At 48.9% G+C, this 19,046-nt stretch overlaps 2 protein-coding genes across 3 annotated transcripts in view; both read right to left on the bottom strand.

Annotated features, from left to right (window-relative positions):
* The window catches only part of LOC148660433 (E3 ubiquitin-protein ligase TRIM39-like), a 182,698-nt gene extending 169,798 nt beyond the window's left edge, over positions 1-12,900 (bottom strand). Inside the window, exon 1 of one of the 2 annotated variants that reach the window (XM_088637797.1) lies at positions 12,797-12,900. The gene's annotated coding sequence lies outside the window, so the exon portion shown is untranslated. Of the gene's footprint in view, positions 1-12,718 lie in introns of both variants that reach the window. The other variant, XM_088637799.1, reaches the window with a different exon arrangement.
* LOC148660434 (E3 ubiquitin-protein ligase TRIM39-like) lies at positions 972-12,849 on the bottom strand. Its single transcript, XM_088637845.1, has 7 exons — positions 12,719-12,849; positions 9,376-9,953; positions 8,929-9,024; positions 7,981-8,214; positions 6,695-6,842; positions 5,777-5,803; positions 972-2,014 (listed from the first exon to the last, which is right to left on the bottom strand). The coding sequence occupies exons 2-7, from the start codon at positions 9,949-9,951 to the stop codon at positions 1,470-1,472; spliced, it is 1,626 nt and encodes a 541-aa protein (XP_088493971.1). The 5' UTR covers positions 9,952-9,953; positions 12,719-12,849; the 3' UTR covers positions 972-1,469.
* Positions 12,901-19,046: the final 6,146 nt, after the last annotated feature.

Raw genomic sequence — 19,046 nt, 5'->3', positions numbered from 1 at the left:
AGGCCATGTTAACTGGGCTCAGATGACAGACATGACCTCCAGCACCAGGGCTGGACAATCCTCTCAACACCGAGAGCAGCAGGTTTCTGGAACAAGCAGCCCAGTAGGGTGGCCAAGTGACCACAGACAGCTGGACACTGACAGACAGACCAGGCGCCTGTTACAGTGCCTGGACCGGACAGGTGTTTTGAAATTGACACAAATGTTACAAAGTTACAAAGTGGACAGAATACAAGTGTTTGTGCTGTTTTCTGTCTTCCTCCAATCACAGGGTCTGGACAGCTGATCAGCCTACAGAGAGAGTCTGGGATTCTCAACATTGTGTTAGATGACAGAAATCACAAGCACATTCATGACATAGGAATCTACATCATCATCATCATCATCATAATTCCTTAGAGTTATACAGTGCTTTTCTGGACACTCCACTCAAAACTCTTTACAGGTAATGGGGATCCCCTCCACCACCACCAGTGTGCAGCCCCACCTGGATGATGCTCCAGTCTGCTCACACACACCAGCTCTCAGTGGGGAGGAGAGCAGAGTGATGAGGCCAGTTCAGAGAGGGGGGTTATTAGGAGGCCATGATTGGTAAAGGACAGGGGGGAAATTTGGCCAGGACACTAGGGTAACACCCCTACTCTTTTTGAGAAACACCCTGGGGTTTTTAATGACCACAGTGGGTCAGGACCTCGGTTTTACGTCTCATCCGAAGGACGGCGCCTGTTTACAGTCTAGTGTCCCCGTCACTATACTGGAGCATTAGGACCCACACAGACCACAGGGTGAGCGCCCCCTGCTGGCCCCACTAACACCTCTTCCAGCAGCAGCCTTAGCTTTCCCAGGAGTCCCCCCTCTAGGTACTGACCAGGCTCACACCTGCTGAGCTTCAGGGGGCTGACAGGGTGAGTTTCAGGGTGATATAGCTGCTGACATTAAATCATGATGAAGATGAAGATGAAGACCAAATATTCAGAATGACAGAGTTTATTTAATACAGAAATAGTTCTATCTGAGTCCAGGCCATGACAGTGAAGCAGCAATGTCCATCATGTAGAAAGCGACTGGCATTCAGCTGACGTGTTAGTCTGTGTCTGATGGTGACCCAGCTAGTCAGCCATGAATCTGGAGAATTTACAGGTGAGAGATAAAGAAAACAACTGTGACTCAATTTTACTGATTTACTGAAAGAAGTGATTAATGCAGAGCAAATAGAATAGAGCAATGACATGGACTGAAAGTAGAAAGTAGAACAGTTTGACACAAGCCAGTAATAATTTCATTTTCCAAGAGAGCCCCTCCCACAGGTGATGTTGTTTCTGGTGACTGAACGAGTAACGTTGAGAGCAGATGTGGACATGCCCAGCAGTGGGTGGAGAAAACAACACCGAAGAAACAGAAGAACAATTTCAAATGAAAAAGACTAAATGATTTACATTCCAGGAGAGAGAATCAGACAATGTGCTGATTCAGTCTGTGTGACTGACAGGACAGATGATCAGTGGGGCTGAGTTTGTACCTCCCTGATGAAGACCAGGGCCGAAGAATGGAAAGAGTTTCTCAGTGAAGGAGGCAGTGAAGGTGTAGATATGAGACCTGTTGTCCACATTGTAAAAGGAGACCTGTCCCCTCTCATAGTCCACATACACCCCCACCTTCTGGGGCTTCTGGCTCAGGGGGAGGAGGACAGGGGGTCCAGCACAAGCCTCGATCTCATTCCCATTCCTCAGCCACACAGTCCAGTAACCATACCGGGGGCTCAGTGTGATGCTCCCCTTCCTGTTGATGGACTCTCTGGCGACTCCCAATGTCCAGTCAGTCTTCTCCCCCACCTCCACCTCCCAGTAGTGTCTCCCTGAGGTGATCCCATCCTTTCCCAGGACATTGACACAACGATCAAATCTCTCTGGATTGTCAGGGAGATCCTGTCGTGTGTCTCCATGTCTCACTTGTTTCCCATCCTCAGACAGGATGAGTTTGGGATGAGCTGTATTGGGGTCCAGAGTCACATCAGCTGTGGATCAGAGGGCAGACAGAGAGAATGAAATGATATGTATCTCACTCCTCTCTCAGATGAAAATACAGGCCCAGCCCGGCTGAGATGATCTGTGAGCGTGTGCAGAGCTCTCACACTGCGAGAGTCTGGCTCCTGTGGGAGAAAGTGTCTTTAAATCTGAAGGAGACCTGATGATCCACTGTGTGCAGATCACACGGCTGAGGGCATCTCTATACTGATGGATACATCATTTCACAAGAAGCAAAATAAGCAAACTGTCTTTTCATGGGTATTCTGGTTCCTCTCTATCAGTTAGATTGTAAAAGTCTCATTAAGACAAAATTCTTAGAAGCAGAAATTGCTGCCACTTCATTAACAATAACAGGGCCCTGAATCACACAGGCAGTAACTGCAAGCTTGTCTCCTCCTGCGCTGCTGAGGACAGTAATAAAAAGGATCTGATGTCTGTGTGTGTTAAGAGCTGTCTGTCAGTGTATTTAACTCTGTCACCTGAATTAAGGCTGAAGTTGTCTTTACACAAGACAGGGGAACCAGAAAGAGAACAGACAAAGCTTGTGTGTGTCTTTTTTTTCTTGTTCGTTACACACAAATCAGTGTAATACGTATGGAAACCTGAAAAACAGACATTGTGGGTCAGTTGTAACGAACTGACCCAGCGCACTAACTGGAGCTCAGCCCCTGGTCAGCACACAGCTCCGTGTTAAACTAGCGCGCCAACTTCAGACCAAGAGCAACGAACTTGGCCGCTGAAATCAGTCCGCAGCTCCGAGCTGAACCTGCTCTCCACTGCAACGAGCCCAGAGTGAGAGCTGCTGCCCTCTAGAGGTGACTGGAGTACAGGACTGACTCCCAGCGCCTCTTCACATGGGGAGACAGCTCAGTGTGGGACAGGCGGAGCTCTGGATCACAGGAGAATAGAGGGGAAACAACACCGGCACTACGGCAGGAAGTCATGTGTCCGTCACTTGGAAAATGATTGTAATGTTTGACTAAATCTCCTTTTCAGTTAAACCACATTCATTAATAATGAACTTTATTGATGTGTTTATTCGTAAGAGTAATTTTTTAAAAACTAATTTTATTGTATCTTTTTATGTCTATTAATGTATTTAATGTCTATTAAAAGTAATTGATTAACAATGAAATTTATTGTACATCTCTATTAGTAACTGTGTGTAAAATAATTTGTATGCGACAGTGTATTTTCAGATATCCCAGGGAGTGAAGAGAACTGAAAATAAGAAAATATTTAAATAGGCTGTGAGTCTTACAGTAAATGTGTTTTGTCACATCTGGGTGTGAATTGAACAGATTTGTTATTTTTTGTTGTGATGAGTCTCTACAATTGTATTTCTTAAGGGAAAGCAGGGATATTCAGAAACTGGGGGAACAGATATTAATTTTAAGTAGTCAAATATAAAGGTTAAAGAAATAAAAATACTGTAATCTCCATCTTTTTAAAAGTGGTGATTTGTGTCAGTTCTAGATGAAGGCAGTCTGCAGGAATGGCTGTAAGAGCTGATGGAAGGACATCTGTGGATATTACTGCACAGAATGATTTAACCTCAATAACTTTCCTTACTCGTTTCGACATCAGTTTGCTGGACTAATAATTAATTTCCCACCAGATCTCACTGTTTTCACTGTTTGTATTTGTTGAGCCATGTGTTGGTGACCCTGCTCTTCAAGGCTCAGCTGTGTGAGTCTGCAGGTGTGTGTTCATGCTGAAGATCACGATGGTCAGGTACAGTATAACTCCTACAGGCAGCGCCTGGCTCAGACAGACTACAGAAGGAGAGAACCTGGCAGTTCTGCTGCAGACCAGTGAAGAGAGCTTTCCCTGGAGGGCCAGGTGAGAGGATGGAGTCACTGGTACTGAACTCCTCTGTGCAGAACCGTGCGTCTCGAGAGCAGTGCCAGCAGGAAATGCCGAGTGGCCCTCAAGCTAATAGCAGCGAGGGGCCACACCTCCTCCTGGGTACCAGTGCAACAGCTCCAGAGCAGCCGAGAGTTACCATGGAGATACAGCAGGGAGCCCAGAGACTCCTCCTGAGCCAGGAGACACTGACCCACGGTGTGAGGGAGCAGCATCCTGAAACTGAGGACAGGGGCTCGGCCTTCAAGACCACAACAAAATCAGACAAAATGGTGGAGGAGCTTTCTCAGCGCAGCAAAGAGGGAATGAGTGAGGCAGAGCAGGGACAACCAAGGACTCTGCTACGAGAGTTTGCAGATGTGTTTGCTGGAAGAGAGGAAGACTGTACTCGTACAAACAAAGCTCAGAGCATCATCGACACTGGCGAAGCAAGACCCATCTGCATCCCTCCCCCCGCCTGGCCATCCACAAGAGAGCCGAGGCAGAGGAAGCAGTCCGGGGTCTGACTGCAGCAGGGGAGATCGAGCCCTCTGACAGGCCCTGATCTCCCCCTGCAGAAGGACGCTTCACTGCTGGTCTGTACAGACTACAGGGACTCAACAACGTCACCAAGAAGGACTCTTGTCCCCTGAGCCACACTGACGAGGTGCTGGATTATGTCTCAGGGTAGCGCTGGTTCAGCTCTCTGGACCTGTACAGCAGCTACCGGCAAGTTGAGGTCCCCAGAGGTCAGGCCAGAGACTGCCTTCTCCAGAGGTCAGGGGCTGTGGCAACACACGCTCCAGCCTTCTGGACTGTGCCCTGCCCAGCCAGCTCTGAGCGGCTGATGGGAAGGGAGCTCAGTGGCGTGCCCAGGTCAGAGTGCCCGGTGTGCCTGGATGACCCTCATTCTCCAGTTCCTGGACAAGTGAAGAAAGGTCAGGGACCTCATGAGGAGGACAGGTCTCTAGACTCACTGAAGACATGAGAGAGCCCATTCAACCCAGACACAGATACCAGCAGTGATGGCGTCTCTACTTGAGCCAGGAGCTCAGCTGTGCTGAGAGAAACCACACACCCTGCTGCATGTTCACGAGAGGAGCTGCAGACTGACCAGGGGAGGAGCTCAGAGTCAGCTGTCTTCAGGGAGGTGTGCCAGTGTTTAGGGATCTATAAGACTGGGAGACTCCAGTACATCCCCAGAGTGATGGGTTACTGCTTCAATCTGACACCTGCTACACAGCTCACTGCCACCCACCAGAAGGACTGGGGCAGACACTCTAGACAGCTTGTTCCAGTCTCCCACCACTCTATCTGTAAAGGTATCTGTTCCAGAGCTCATCCTCCAGTGCCTGAGCCTGTGTGCTTGTGTCCAGTGTGGACTGGAGAGCAGTGGGTGTCCTTCAGTGGGACCGGCTGCTTCACTGTCACACCTCTATCTGGGGGAGCAGAGGGAAAGACATCCTGTCTCTCTCCCTCTTCTCTGCTCTCATTTCACCCTCTTCCTCCCTTAACAAGTCCTTCCTCTCCTCTTAGTCTCTCACAGTTAGTGAATTTCGAGCTCCTGTCTCAGACTGTTGTGTTCAGTGTCTTGTGTGTCTGCAGGCTCCTAGTTGTCAGTGTAGATTCTAGTTTACAGGTTTAACAGGATCAAAATCCTCTGTTTCACAATGATGTAAAGAAGAACTGCAGACCTGACACAGTGTTGGGGTCCAATTCCTCATCAGTCCTGATAAGGACACAGCCCATCTGAGGGAGTTTGCTCACAACATTAAACACATCAGCTGTGTATAAAGCAGGAGTTACAACATGTCCCCCTGTTAGAGTAAGAGCCTGTATTGACCCCTGTGACCCTGCTGTGACCTTTGTAAATGACAAGTTCCTGTCAGTGACAACAGACTCACCTGCATGTTTGCGAAGCCTCTCAAACTCTGCAAACAGAGAGAAAGATGTTAGAGAGCTGAGAGCACATTCCTGCTGGAGTCTGGTCTCCAGGTGTGCAGTGTTGTGTGTTGTAGTGCTGTGCTGATCTCTCAGGCAGGACAGTAACACACAGGAGTGTGTTGTCTGGCCAGTGGAGCTGTGGGTCTGTAAGAGACACTGACAGCTCATCTAGGTTGTTATCACACAGTCCAGCTCCACACCTCCCACTGCCTCCAGTACAAAGACAAGGACAGGAGTGACTGAGCAGCCTCCTCACAGGAGTCTGAGCCCTTTCTCTGTTCCAGAGCTTCTGACTGAAGCACTGAGGCAGAGCTGAGGCTCAGGGACAGAGAGCAGTTCAAACTCCACTGTGGGAGGAGCAGCATCACACAGCACTTTCTCCAGCTGAACACACCCCTGACACAAGATCACCCTGCTGCACACCTGATCTCAACACAGACAGCAGTGAGACACACCTGTTCACACACCTGATCTCAACACAGACAGCAGTGAGACACACCTGTTCACACACCTGATCTCAACACAGACAGCAGTGAGACACACCTGTTCATACACCTGGTCTCTACACAGACAGCAGTGAGACACACCTGTTCATACACCTGGTCTCTACACAGACAGCAGTGAGACACACCTGTTCACACACCTGATCTCTACACAGACAGCAGTGAGACACACCTGTTCACACATCTGATCTCTACACAGACAGCAGTGAGACACACCTGTTCATACACCTGGTCTCTACAGAGACAGCAGTGAGACACACCTGTTCATAACACAGAAGAAGAGACACACCTGATTCTTCATAGTAGATTGATTTACTGACATTGACAGGTGTTTAGAACCTCAGAAACAAGCTGTGTTCACACAGTAATACTCACTGACTCCAGGCACTTTCTCCATTTCTTCAATGAGTCTGTCCTCCAGCTGACACACAGCCTTGCTCAGAGCCCCCAGACAGAGATCAGGGTGAACAGTGATGTCAGACCAGTCCTTGGGGTGTGGAGGGGAGCACAGGGAGGGGAAACTCTACAGCAGGAGAGATTCAGAGTCATGGGGGGCCACAGCCTTCTAAGGCAATAAGTCACCTGTGAGTCTGAAACCTAGTGTCACAGACGTCCAAAGGGACTAACCGTGGGGAGCAGGAGAGTGGAAAAAGACCCATATGCGTAGCGGCGAGACGGGAAAAAGGCCCGGGCTCATTAGTGCAAAGAGTTCAGGAATGCCGTATAGAAACCTATGCCCTCAGGGAGTGGACGTGGGGTGCCCTGGTGCTAGGCGGGTCTCAGGACAGCCGAACGTCAATGCTGAGCAAGGACAGAGTGCAAGACCCGGAAATATATAGCCCAAGGGAAAGAGAGGGACCGGAAGGACAACAGACCGGAAACTAGGGACAGGACAGAGAAGGAGCGCCCTCTGGCTGCAGAGGGCGTGACACCTAGAGCCCAGTATAGATCACTAAGAGTCACACAGTGAGCTCCCTCTGCTCTCTGTAGATACTGTATCTGCTCTCTACAGTGTGTGCTGACCTGTAGGACTCTCTGCTCTCTGTAGATACTGTATCTGCTCTCTACAGTGTGTGCTGACCTGTAGGACTCCCTGCTCTCTGTAGATACTGTATCTGCTCTCTACAGTGTGTGCTGACCTGTAGGACTCTCTGCTCTCTGTAGATACTGTATCTGCTCTCTACAGTGTGTGCCGACCTGTAGGACTCTCTGCTCTCTGTAGATACTGTATCTGCTCTCTACAGTGTGTGCTGACCTGTAGGACTCTCTGCTCTCTGTAGATACTGTATCTGCTCTCTACAGTGTGTGCTGACCTGTAGGACTCTCTGCTCTCTGTAGATACTATATCTGCTCTCTACAGTGTGTGCTGACCTGTAGGACTCTCTGCTTTCTGTAGATACTGTATCTGCTCTCTACAGTGTGTGCTGACCTGTAGTACTCTCTGCTCTCTGTAGATACTGTATCTGCTCTCTACAGTGTGTGCTGACCTGTAGGACTCTCTGCTCTCTGTAGATACTGTATCTGCTCTCTACAGTGTGTGCTGACCTGTAGGACTCTCTGCTCTCTGTAGATACTGTATCTGCTCTCTACAGTGTGTGCTGACCTGTAGGACTCTCTGCTCTCTGTAGATACTGTATCTGCTCTCTACAGTGGGGGCTGACCTGTAGGAAGTGGATGTGGTCCTCAGTGTGGGAGAGCTGCTCCAGCTCAGTGTTTCTCCTCTTTAGCTCAGTGATTTCCTGCTCCAGCTCTTTAATGATCCCTTCAGCCCTCCTCTCTGCTGCTCTCTGCTTCTCCTCAATCAGCTCAATGAGCTCAGCCTGGCTCCTCTCAATGGAGTTTCGAAGAGCAGTGAAGACCTGCACACTGTCCTCAATCTCTCTCTCTGCAGAGCTCTGAGGAGACACCAGGAGACTTCTTGAGTTAACAGGAATAAAAAAATATTATTGAAATGTGAGAGTGAACAAATTAATAACTTGTATATTATTCATTTCAGTTAAAAAAAGAAGGGAAACACTATTTGGATCACTCCACTCCTGGGTCACAGAATATCTCATCCGTTATCTGGATAATGACTTTCATTATCTTCCTAACTGTCCTCTCTGTCAGGGAACCGATCGGTAGAATAGGAGGATCCTTATGCGTAACTGTGAATCCCACAGAATCCAAAAGACGTAATCCAGGGGCTTGGTCAATTAGGGAGGCAATGAGTCCGGTAACGAGGGAAATCCAAAAGGCAGGAGCAAAGGTTTGGTACCAGGAGATCAATCAAAAGGCTTGGAAAGGCGCACAAGAGAGTTCTGCAGGAGGCTTCTCAACAGAGAGCAAGGGTTGCTGTGTGAGGGAACTCTAAATACTGAAGGGAAAGGGATGTGGTTGGATAATTGGTCCGGGAGTGAGAATTTGTGGAATCTGGTGCCTGTGGGAATGTGATTGTGAAACAGTGGGTTTGGGAGTGCAACAGTGTTTGTGAGGAAGAGTGTGGGGCATGACAGGAATCTAACAGCGTTTGCACTCAGTCTTCCTAAGTGTCCTCTCTCTGTGCAGAGAACAGTGACCCCAGCACTGAGCCCTGCAGTACCCCACTCAGAAGGATTGACAGGACTCACTTTGCTGAGCTCCACTGCCTGTTTGATCTCCTCCACCTTCTTCAGTCTGTCCTGGATCATCTGTTGTACCTCTGCCTCAGTCTTCCTCAGCTGAGTCTGTGGCCAAACAGGGCAACAGAGACACTGAAGTCACTGCTGCTGGTGCACTAACACTGCACAACAGACTCACACACTGACACTGGGCTGGACAACAGACTCTCACACTGATGCTGGGCTGGACAACAGACTCTCACACTGATGCTGGGCTGGACAACAGACTCTCACACTGATGCTGGGATGGACAACAGGCTCTTACACCAGGGAAGTTGTGCTAAGATACCATCAGTTTCTGAACGTATTGATCATAGCCACTGATCCATATTCTAGTGATTATACTAATTTAATTCACAATAATTTTAAATTAATTTAAATTTTAAATTTTCAATTAATATATAACCATAAACCCACCTTTTTCACTCCACATTCCTGCTCTAAAGGGACAGTTCTGTGTGTCCTGTGGTCAGTCTCAATACACAGCACACAAACACAGGTCTGATCAGTCCTGCAGAACAGCTCCAGGAGTCTCTCATGCTTCTCACACAGCCTGTCCTCAAGGCTCTCCACAGGCTCAATCAGTCTGTGTCTCCTGAAAGCAGCTCCTTGATAGTGAGGCTGGATGTGAGTCTCACAGTAAGAGGCCAAACAGACCAGACAGGATTTCACAGCCTTGAGTTTTCTCCCAGTGCAGGAATCACAGGACACTTCTCCAGGTTTAGCACAAAGTCCTTCATCACTGCTGACTCTGGTCCTCTTGAACTGCTCAGTGATTTCTGCCAGGCTTCTGTTCACACTGAGATCAGGTCTTCTGTAAAATGTCTTCTTACACAGTGGACACTGACAAAGATCACTGCTGTCCCAGTATCCTCCAATACAGGCCAGACAGTAGTTGTGTCCACATGGAATGGACACTGGGCTGGTGAATGTGTCCAGACAGATAGAGCACTGGAACTGCTCTTCAGACAGGACACTGCTGGGTGAGGCCATTCCTGAGCACAGAGAAGCAGAAACAGAGACGATCAGAGGAGAAGATCAGCACCATCTCAATACAACACAAACAGCAAAAAGTAATACAGGTGAGTAACTCTAGTCACACACCAAACAACAAGCAGAAGAAAGAAAACTTCCTCTCTCTCCCATCTGGGCCAGCCTGAATCCCCTGAGCCCCCAGTGTTATGATGTGTTTTTCAGGACCCTTTGCAGAATCCGGAGGGGAGTGAACAGACACGGGGAGGAGAAGACGAACTGGGCTGGTAGACGAACTGGGGGGCGTGACGAAGGTGCTCAGGTGCTCAGGGGGCGTGACGAAGGTGCTCAGGTGCTCGGGGGGCGTGCTCCATGCGACAATCCAGAGGGAGTCCGTAGGGAAAACCAGGGCGAAGTCCGATCACCCAAAAACCAGGAAATCCAAATGACAACATGACAGAGATAAAAAGGGCTCCAGGTCCCGGACTCGGCTGGTTCAGGAGCCGATAGGAGGCCTCTGCCCTCGAGCCGCGGACGGAGGGCGACACGGAGACAGGCGGGCCTCCGGGCGTCCGTGATCCAGTGCAGAGCCCGGAACACCGGGAGCGTCTGGCTTTTGAGGTGGGCTGGAACAGGGAGCAGGAGCACAGAATCAACTAAAATGTAAAAGAGCCAGAGCGCCCTTCATGGGGAGGGATTACAATCGTGACACCCAGGGACCATCTGACAGGACAGAATACTGCAGTACAGGAAACCCCAGACTGGACTGACTGGGAGAGTCACTGGGAGCTTTAACTGGGGAGAACAGCACTCTGAAAACTGAAGTCTGAATCAGAAACAAAACTGAAAGTGAATTCTCCTGAGTCTCTCGTAACACAACTTCCTGCAAGAGCAGCACTTACAGTGTCTCTTCAACAGTTCCTCCCATCCCTAAATCCTCAGCACACTCCTCCAGCACAGAGGAACAGGCTGCCTGCTGTCCAGACCTGTCCCAGTCCTCAGCACAGCAGCTCTGCTCTCTATTGTAGTGAAGGAGCCTGCAGTGTCAGAGCTGAAGCTGCAGGAGAGAGAGTCCAGCTCCAGCTCCAGCCTTTCCCTCCCTGAGCTCTTTATTCCCTCTGTCCTTTCCCTCCTCTGCCAGTCAGACACACCGCAGCTCAGTCCTCCTCACACAGGGCCAGGGCTCCAGTCCAGCAGGTGCTCATGTCTTCATGAAGAGGAAACAGGGCAGCAGCTCTGTTTTGTTGTGTGTGCTGTAGTGTGTGTATTGTCATTGATCAGAAAGATTTGTTGAACCAAGTGTACCTGGATTATTATTCTTTTCACTACAGCTGTTCCAGAGAACAAAGAATTCATGTTCCTGTAGTTTTCCCAGCCGCTCGGGTAGATTCTGGAGAATCTCTTACAAGCTGACTCAGCCTCTCAGCCAGTTCCTTATCTTCACTTCACCAGTTTCGTTCCCCCATTGGCAACAATACTGTCACACCCAGTACACCTAGAGGGCGCTCTGCTGCTCTCCTGTTCCCAGTCCCTGTGATTATTCTTGTTTTTCTGGTGTGTCTTGCTGTGTAGCCTGTTTACTTCCTGTTTCTGCTCTGCTCTTCGCTCAGCGTTGAGGTTCGGATGTCCTGAGACCCTCCTGGCACCAGGTCGCCCCACGTCCGCTACCTGAGGGCCTAGGTTTCTATACGGCTTCTCCTGAACAACTGAGCCCGGCTAACCCCCGTCTCGCCACTACGCATAGGGTCTTCCTCACTGTTACGACCCCAAGTGTCTAGGGGTAAAGGGGTGTAACATTTAGGATAATTCTTTTGGACGCAGGGGGTTTTGGTGAGGGACTAGGAAGCGTGATAACAAGGGTAAGGAACTAGAGTGGTGCCAAAGAAAAGAAAACAAACAAAATGGAGCTGGCTAGGACAGTGAGGGAAAGCTAACCTGACTGCAAAAGAAAACCCGAAACACACGGTCTTCGGCGTCTTCAACACCCTAGCTAACCTGCACTGACTACCCAAAACCCTGCAAGACAAACGGCACTCACCCGTACTAACTAGTGTACAAATACAAAATCAACTAAGTGTGTAAGTGTACCCAACAACCTAAACTAACCTTATATACAAAAGTTCACACAAAAACACAAGTGAACCAGGAAGACAAATAAGGGAAAACAAGAGTAATAAACAGGAGCAGGGTACAAAAGAACACAAAAGTTGAACATGTAACACTGGGGCAAGGAAACGGCAAAACAAGGATGAACACACAAACAAACGAAACTACAAAGATACTACCGTAAAACCAACAAAGCCGAAGCTATACGAAAATAAACACACACAAAGCAAAACAAACCAACAAACGAACGAAGCCGAAGCAATAACCAGAAGCGAAGCAAAGTCGATAACCAAAACCAAACGGGACCAAAGTCAAACAAAAGGCCTCTCTTTGCTGAAAACCTCCATGTTATATAGTGAATAAAATGTGTTCTGATTGGCTGAGGGCTGATTGATGATGACATCATACTGAAACAGTGGTGTGATGGTTGGCCAATGGGGAAGGGAGAACAATCAAGGGTCAGCAGTGTGGACATAACAGAAAAAACACACACAGAACACACACTGGGACGTAACATTCACACTCATGCCATTCCACAGTTCGTCCCTTCAGACATCCCTGACAAGTACTGTACAAGCTGCACACAGACAGAGCCCAGGAGCTGGGCTCAGGGCTCCAGTGCTGGAAGGCTGCAGTGTTAAACACTGTGACACTGCTCTGTCCAGCAGCACTTACTACTGACCTGAATTCAACCTGCAGCACAAGGTCCAGAAACACACAGCGTCCTGGACAGCAACACTCACAGCAGGTTCACACTCACCTGTCTCTTTCCTGGCAGGAGGATAATTACAGTCCAGATCGTGGAGAAAACTTTTATGTTTCTAGTTTTCACGGAAGTTGCTCACAGAGAGATGCTGTTCAACTACAGGAAACACAAAGTGAAAGAGAAACCTTCAGGAAAGACAGGAAATATATTTTTTTATCTGTTTGTCTGCCGTCAGAGTCGATACATTGAAAAAAAGGAGAAAACTCAAACATTTGACACCATCAGGTTAGGATTCACAACAATAAGTCGTCTGTTTAGTGACTAACTGTCTGAGTGTACAGGACAGCAGCTAACCCTGCAGCACACTGTGCTGTTAACTGCTCGGAGACAGACAGGATACTTACACACTGGACAACCTGCTCCTGCTGCTCTGAGCTCCTCTCTCTCTTGTTCTGAAAGAAATATTTGAGAATCTGAGGCCTCTTAATAACTAGATCTGAAAAAGGATCTGTTCACCTCACCTTTCACACCGTTAATGAGAGTAACGGAATATGTTCACTTTCTGTTCTCAGTGAAACACAGAGAGGAGTGCAGGAGAGGATTCTGGGAAACTGGGCTGTGGCAGCAGGTTGTGCTGTAGTCATGTGACTCACAGCTCTGTGTTCAAGGACATTTCTGTGGAAATAAGAATATTAACACTCATATCAGTATACCACCCTGGAGCCCCTCTCTCCTTGTCCACAGACTGTGAGACGGCAGCTCCTCTCTCCCTGAAAGGAGCCTCACAGACAAGATGAGTTCACTTCAGATGAACAGATGGCAGATGGCTGTGTGGTGGCTCATTTCTCAGGCCCCATGAAAGGCTCCCAGTGTGCTGCAGGAGCAGAGGGGCTGTTCAAGCAGGACTGAGCTGAGGCACTGCTGCTGCAGGAGTGAGGCAGCGGCGTATCGTCTCCCCACAGCTGAGAGAGACAGGGAGCACAGGCTGAGTCCACAGGCCCCTGGTCTCCCATCCGCACAGACAGGAGCTCTCTCAGCACGAGGGGAGAGGAGCCAGCAGACCTGCGCTGCCATGTCAGGGACATGAGAGCTGTTCACACACAGGCTGCACCCGGTCCGCTGGGACAGCCAGTGAAGATCTGGTGCTCAGTGAAGAGTGAGAGTGAAGAGTGGAGATGCAGTGGAAACGTGAGGAGAGAGAAGTGGGAGACACAGAGTGAACTGGATTGAATCCTCAAGTGTCCAGAGAGGGAAGAGTTAGGGAGAAGAGTCAAGAGAAGAGCAGAAGAGGAAGAGGAGGACTGTGTAGTCTTTTCTCAGATCAGTGAGTGAGGACAGGGATGCTGGAGGGGATCCTGAAGACAACAGGACAGATCACTTCAACCCACAGATCGAATGTGACTCCTTCTGTCTCCCACTCCTCCACAGTCCACACCCACCTCAACACTACCAGCAGGACCAGTTCAACTGCACTGGCCTTTCTGGTCACTGTCTTCATTAAAATGACCTCCTGGGAAAGAGCTGGTGGAAACAGAGGAGATCAGTGATGCTCTCCTGAACTCGTCTCTATCTAGAGACTGTAAGATAAACGACCAGAGAACCTGCAGACATACTGGTGTAAAACCCCAGGAGCTCAGCTGCATTTGTCTTGATTTCAGTGTGAAAGTGACCCCAGACCAGTTCAGGTGACAGATCCTGCTGTTTCAGTGTCACAGTGAAGGACATCGTCATCCTACAGACCTGAATCACAGCACAGGGCCCAGTTCACAGGTTGTCTGAATACTGGTCCAGACGCACTGGTGGTCAGGGAGATCTGAGGTCATTTCCACAGGCTGGTCCAACTGATCAAACATCCTGACCTGTTTCATTGAAGTGTTGTATAAATAAAAAATAATAACAAGTAATTAATGTTAAATTTCAGTAAGTTAATATTTAAATAATATAAACATAGTTAGTATTTATTCATATTTATAAAATTATTTTAATTAAAAAATATTGTTTAATATAAAATTACAAATACAAGAAATGTCTCACATTTACATGAGAGGGGTGCGATCCCCCATTAACATCATGTCTCCTTCCTGATGTCCTCCTACAGTGAGCTCTGTGTGTCCCTGTGTGCTTCAGTGATCTGTAACACACAGCTGGTGTTGAGCTCTTACAGTTCCTATCGTCCAGTTTGACCCATATAGGCTGTAAACTCCTGGGTCACCTGGCTCCAGTCCTCTGTCTTGTTACAGGTTCGGTTGGATAAACAGGCCAACCAACACCCTTCTGTCCAGCGTGTCTTTCTGAAGAAATGTCTCCAAAGTTGTACTGATCCAGCTCATCCTTCCCCAGCCATGATCCAGTAACTCCTATAACGTCACAGCTCCTCAGTAATGATGGACTCTTGATGAGCTCTTGCTCTCTATTGCTGATGCTGTAAGAACTGAGATATAACAGATGTTTATTAGTGCTGCCCAGGGCTTTCCTGACTCCCCAGTTTTGCCCTGTTGGGAGCTCCCTGCTCCCCATTTCCCCACTTTAAATAGGTCCTGTCAGCACCCAGACCCCACTGTCCCTCCACACTGGGCAGCCACACAAAGAGGTAACTGGTTCGACTGGTCGTGGGGGCCTCCGTCAGGCCAGTGGTGCTTTTGACAGAGCGGAGTGGCTGGGAGGGGAGGAGGTGGGTATCAGTGTCCTGGGGGTCCACCAGGGGCTCGTATGGGGCTGAAGAAAGACACATCCAGCCCCTGCAGGCAGCCTGCAGCCCAGCAGCTCCCTGAGCCTGCAGGCAGGTGAGAAGGCTGCTGTTGGATCAGACCAGACTGGAACCTGTTGGTCTGAGTGTGTGGGATTGGAGGAAAACCAGACGGAGCAAAGTACACAAAAATATGGGACTGAAGTGTGTTTCTGTCTCCTAAAGACTTGAGGCTGGAGCTGAACTCACACTTCAGCAGCACAGTGAGCCAAAGCACAAGGCCAGAGCTCCACTGGAGGGGCTTCATAATAAGACAGAGGCCTGGAGTGGCCCAGTGGTGCCCAAGATACAAATATTGAGCTCACATGTCTGAATACCTATTCAATCAGCTTACAGCATCACATGCACTTCTCTTCAGACATTGTTGACACTTACTGCAGCTTTTCTTAGACGTCCTCAGCTTGTGGATTCAGATTTGGATTGAAATATTAAGTTTATGAAATGCTTGTACATACTGTAAGTTTGTAAATTCACAGAAGAGAAAGAAGGTCAGACCACGAGAGAGAGAGAGAGGAGTCCAGAGGAGTTGGGACTTGATCTCACGCCAGACGAGAGCCCCGACTTCATGATCATCCAGACCAAACCTGACTGGAGCTCAGTATCTGAACCCTGCGAGAGAGAGAGAGCTGTTCTGTGTTTTTAGGGATCTTGGGTCTCTTGGGTATAAGATACCCTTGTATCATTTATTTTGTGACATCCAGATATGCACAGAGACATATTTAATATAAAAATAATAAAAAAATTAAATGAATAAATATTTGTTTAATCCAGTGTGCATTAATTATTACTCTTTTCACTAAAAACTGTGCCAATGAACAAAGAATTCACATGTCTCTCTCTATTCCAACAGCGACTATTCTGACTGTTCTCGACTATATTCTAGAGCAGGGTTCTTAACCTTTTTGAGAGTGTGACCCTTTTTTGGTCAAAAATATTTTGAGTAGTAAAAAAAGCACTTTATTTATTAGTAGTAGCAAAAGGCTGCCTCTCCAGTCATCCTGTGCTGAATTGTTTGGAATAATCTTTCAAACTCGTGTGCTTGTTGCTCTGGCCTTGATGAAATTTACCGGACGAACAGCTTCATCCATTCCTTGTTTGAGTTCAGGGGGCATTTTCTATGAATCACACATCACAATCACACACAGAGCGAAGGGATCACCAGCTGTACTTTCAGACCAGCCCTCTGTCTGCCAGTCTGAGCAGATTCCCACACGCTTGTTCCAGTCAGTTTCATGCTCACGGACAGATGTGTCCAGCAGAACGAAACGTTGATACAGTGGCGCTCGGGAAGAGGACAACAGAACAAACAGTCCTCATTCATGTCTCCCTCTTCAACAAGTCTGGTGTAAACAAGCAGGTGTGCATCTCCAGAGACACCAGTGGTCTCGTCAAGTTGTAAATAAAACTACTCACTACTTTTTATCTTAGAGATCACCTGCTCTTCCACGTCTCTTGCCATACGCCCAATGTGGTCAGACACAGGATCATTGACACTGGTATCATTGACACTGGTATCATTGACACTGGTATCAATGACACTGGTATCAATGACACTGGTATCATTGACACTGGTATCATTGACACTGGTACCAATGACACTGGTATCAATGACACTGGTATCACTGCCAGCTGCTCTGCAGCACTTTCCCACACAGGAGTGAAACCGTTTCCTTAGCGCACAGTAGGGAAAAAGTCCCACCTAACGTGTGGCTTCCCAGTTTGGGCAGTCCAGTTAGCTATGAGGAAAGACACTGAAGTGGCTTCTGGCTCACAGTTCACAGCTCTTTGGAGGGCAGATTGTTGGCCTCTCAGCTCCTGTAGCTTTCGTTCAAAACACTCAACAGGTTTAGACTGCAAGGCTGAGTGTCTGGTCTGCAGGTGGTGTAGCAGTCTGGAGGGCCTGAGGCTTTCCTGAGCCAACACTTCGCCACAAACCGTACGGTGTGAATCCCTACTCTAGGGACTGTTCGTCAGATTTTCTCATTGTTTTCTGCTGTGCGTTTCTCCACATTATCTTCAGCTCTCACTCCTCCAGTCTCACCTATTAAAACCGCTCCACTGCTGGGCTCATCACGACTACCTTGCGCAGAAGAAGAAAGCGCTACGAATATAAACACAGTCACGGCCCACCGATAGGGATGAATGTAGTGCCCTCGCTGGGTCCACTGAGTCACCCTGCTGGTGGAAACAGTCTGAACCCTGCAGGTCTGTACAACAGCGAACTGTTTACCTCTGTTACTGTCCATTGATGTGTAAACACCCTGAATCTGCGGACGTGTCCCGTTTATCACTCTAGTGTGTGTGTTAACCTTTGTGTGATTCTGTCTCTGCTGCCTATTGTGTGACCCTCATGGGGGTCAGGACGCCCAGGATAAGAACCCCAGTTCTAGAGAAATAACTTACAACTTGGGGGTTATGATCAATTATTTTACTTGTTGAATAAACCACTCTGTCAATTCCTGTTATTCACCATTTTCATGTCTTCCCTTTGTAACAATATTATATTTTGTGTTTATTGTGTTTCTCAGCTGCTAGAGCTACCAGCTCTGCTGAAGCTGCTGTTTCACAGACAACCTGAGTGACATGGAAATGACTTTATCAAGAGCACTGAGAGCTGAGAACAGGAGGCACTTTACAGCACTGCTGTCCTGCAGCTCAGTGTGTCTGTGAGCCTGTCTACTCCCAGTCCAGAACTGGTCAGTGTGTCTGTGAGCCTGTCCACTCCCGCTCCAGAACTGGTCAGAGTGTCTGCAGCAGGTCTGTCCAGTCCTGGTCCTGGAGGGGTCAGTCAGTGTGTCTGCAGCAGGACTGTCCAGTGCTGGTTCTGGAGAACTGGTCAGTGTGTCTGCAGCAGGGCTGTCCAGTCCCAGTCCAGAATTGGTCAGTGTGTCTGCACTAGGGCTGTCCAGTCCCAGTCCAGAATTGGTCAGTGTGTCTGCAGAAGGGCTGTCTAGTCCTGGTCCTGGAGGGGTCAGTATGTCTGCAGCAGGGTTGTCCACTCCCAGTCCAGAACTGGTCAGTGTGTCTGCAGCAGGGCTGTCTAGTCCTGGTCCTGGAGGGGTCAGTCAGTGTGTCTGCAGCAGGGCTGTCCAGTCCTGGTCCTGGAGGGGTCAGTCAATGTGTCTACAGCAGGGCTGTCCAGTCCTGGTCCTGGAGGGGTCAGTCAGTGTGTCTGCAGCAGGGCTGTCCAGTCCTGGTCCTGGAGGGGTCAGTGTGTCTGCAGCAGGGCTGTCCAGTCCCGGTCCTGGAGGGGCTGGTCAGTGTGTCTGCAGCAGGGCTGTCCAGTCCTGGTCCTGGTGGGGCTGGTCAGTGTGTCTGCTGGTGTTCTGACTCAGTTCAGGAAGTAAAGAGCAGCTGCAGGTCATTGTTAACTGAGCTCAGATGACAGACATGACCTCCAGCACCAGGGCTGGACAATCCTCTCAACACCGAGAGCAGCAGGTTTCTGGAACAAGCAGCCCAGTAGGGTGGCCAAGTGACCACAGACAGCTGGACACTGACAGACAGACCAGGCGCCTGTTACAGTGCCTGGACCGGACAGGTGTGTTGAAATTGACA

The sequence above is a fragment of the Lepisosteus platostomus genome, chromosome 6 (assembly GCF_059453375.1).
Source record: "Lepisosteus platostomus isolate fLepPlt1 chromosome 6, fLepPlt1.hap1, whole genome shotgun sequence".
Taxonomy (NCBI): Eukaryota; Metazoa; Chordata; class Actinopteri; order Semionotiformes; family Lepisosteidae; genus Lepisosteus; species Lepisosteus platostomus.
Note: the sequence above shows the minus strand (reverse complement) of the source record. Positions and strands in the feature narration are given on the sequence as shown.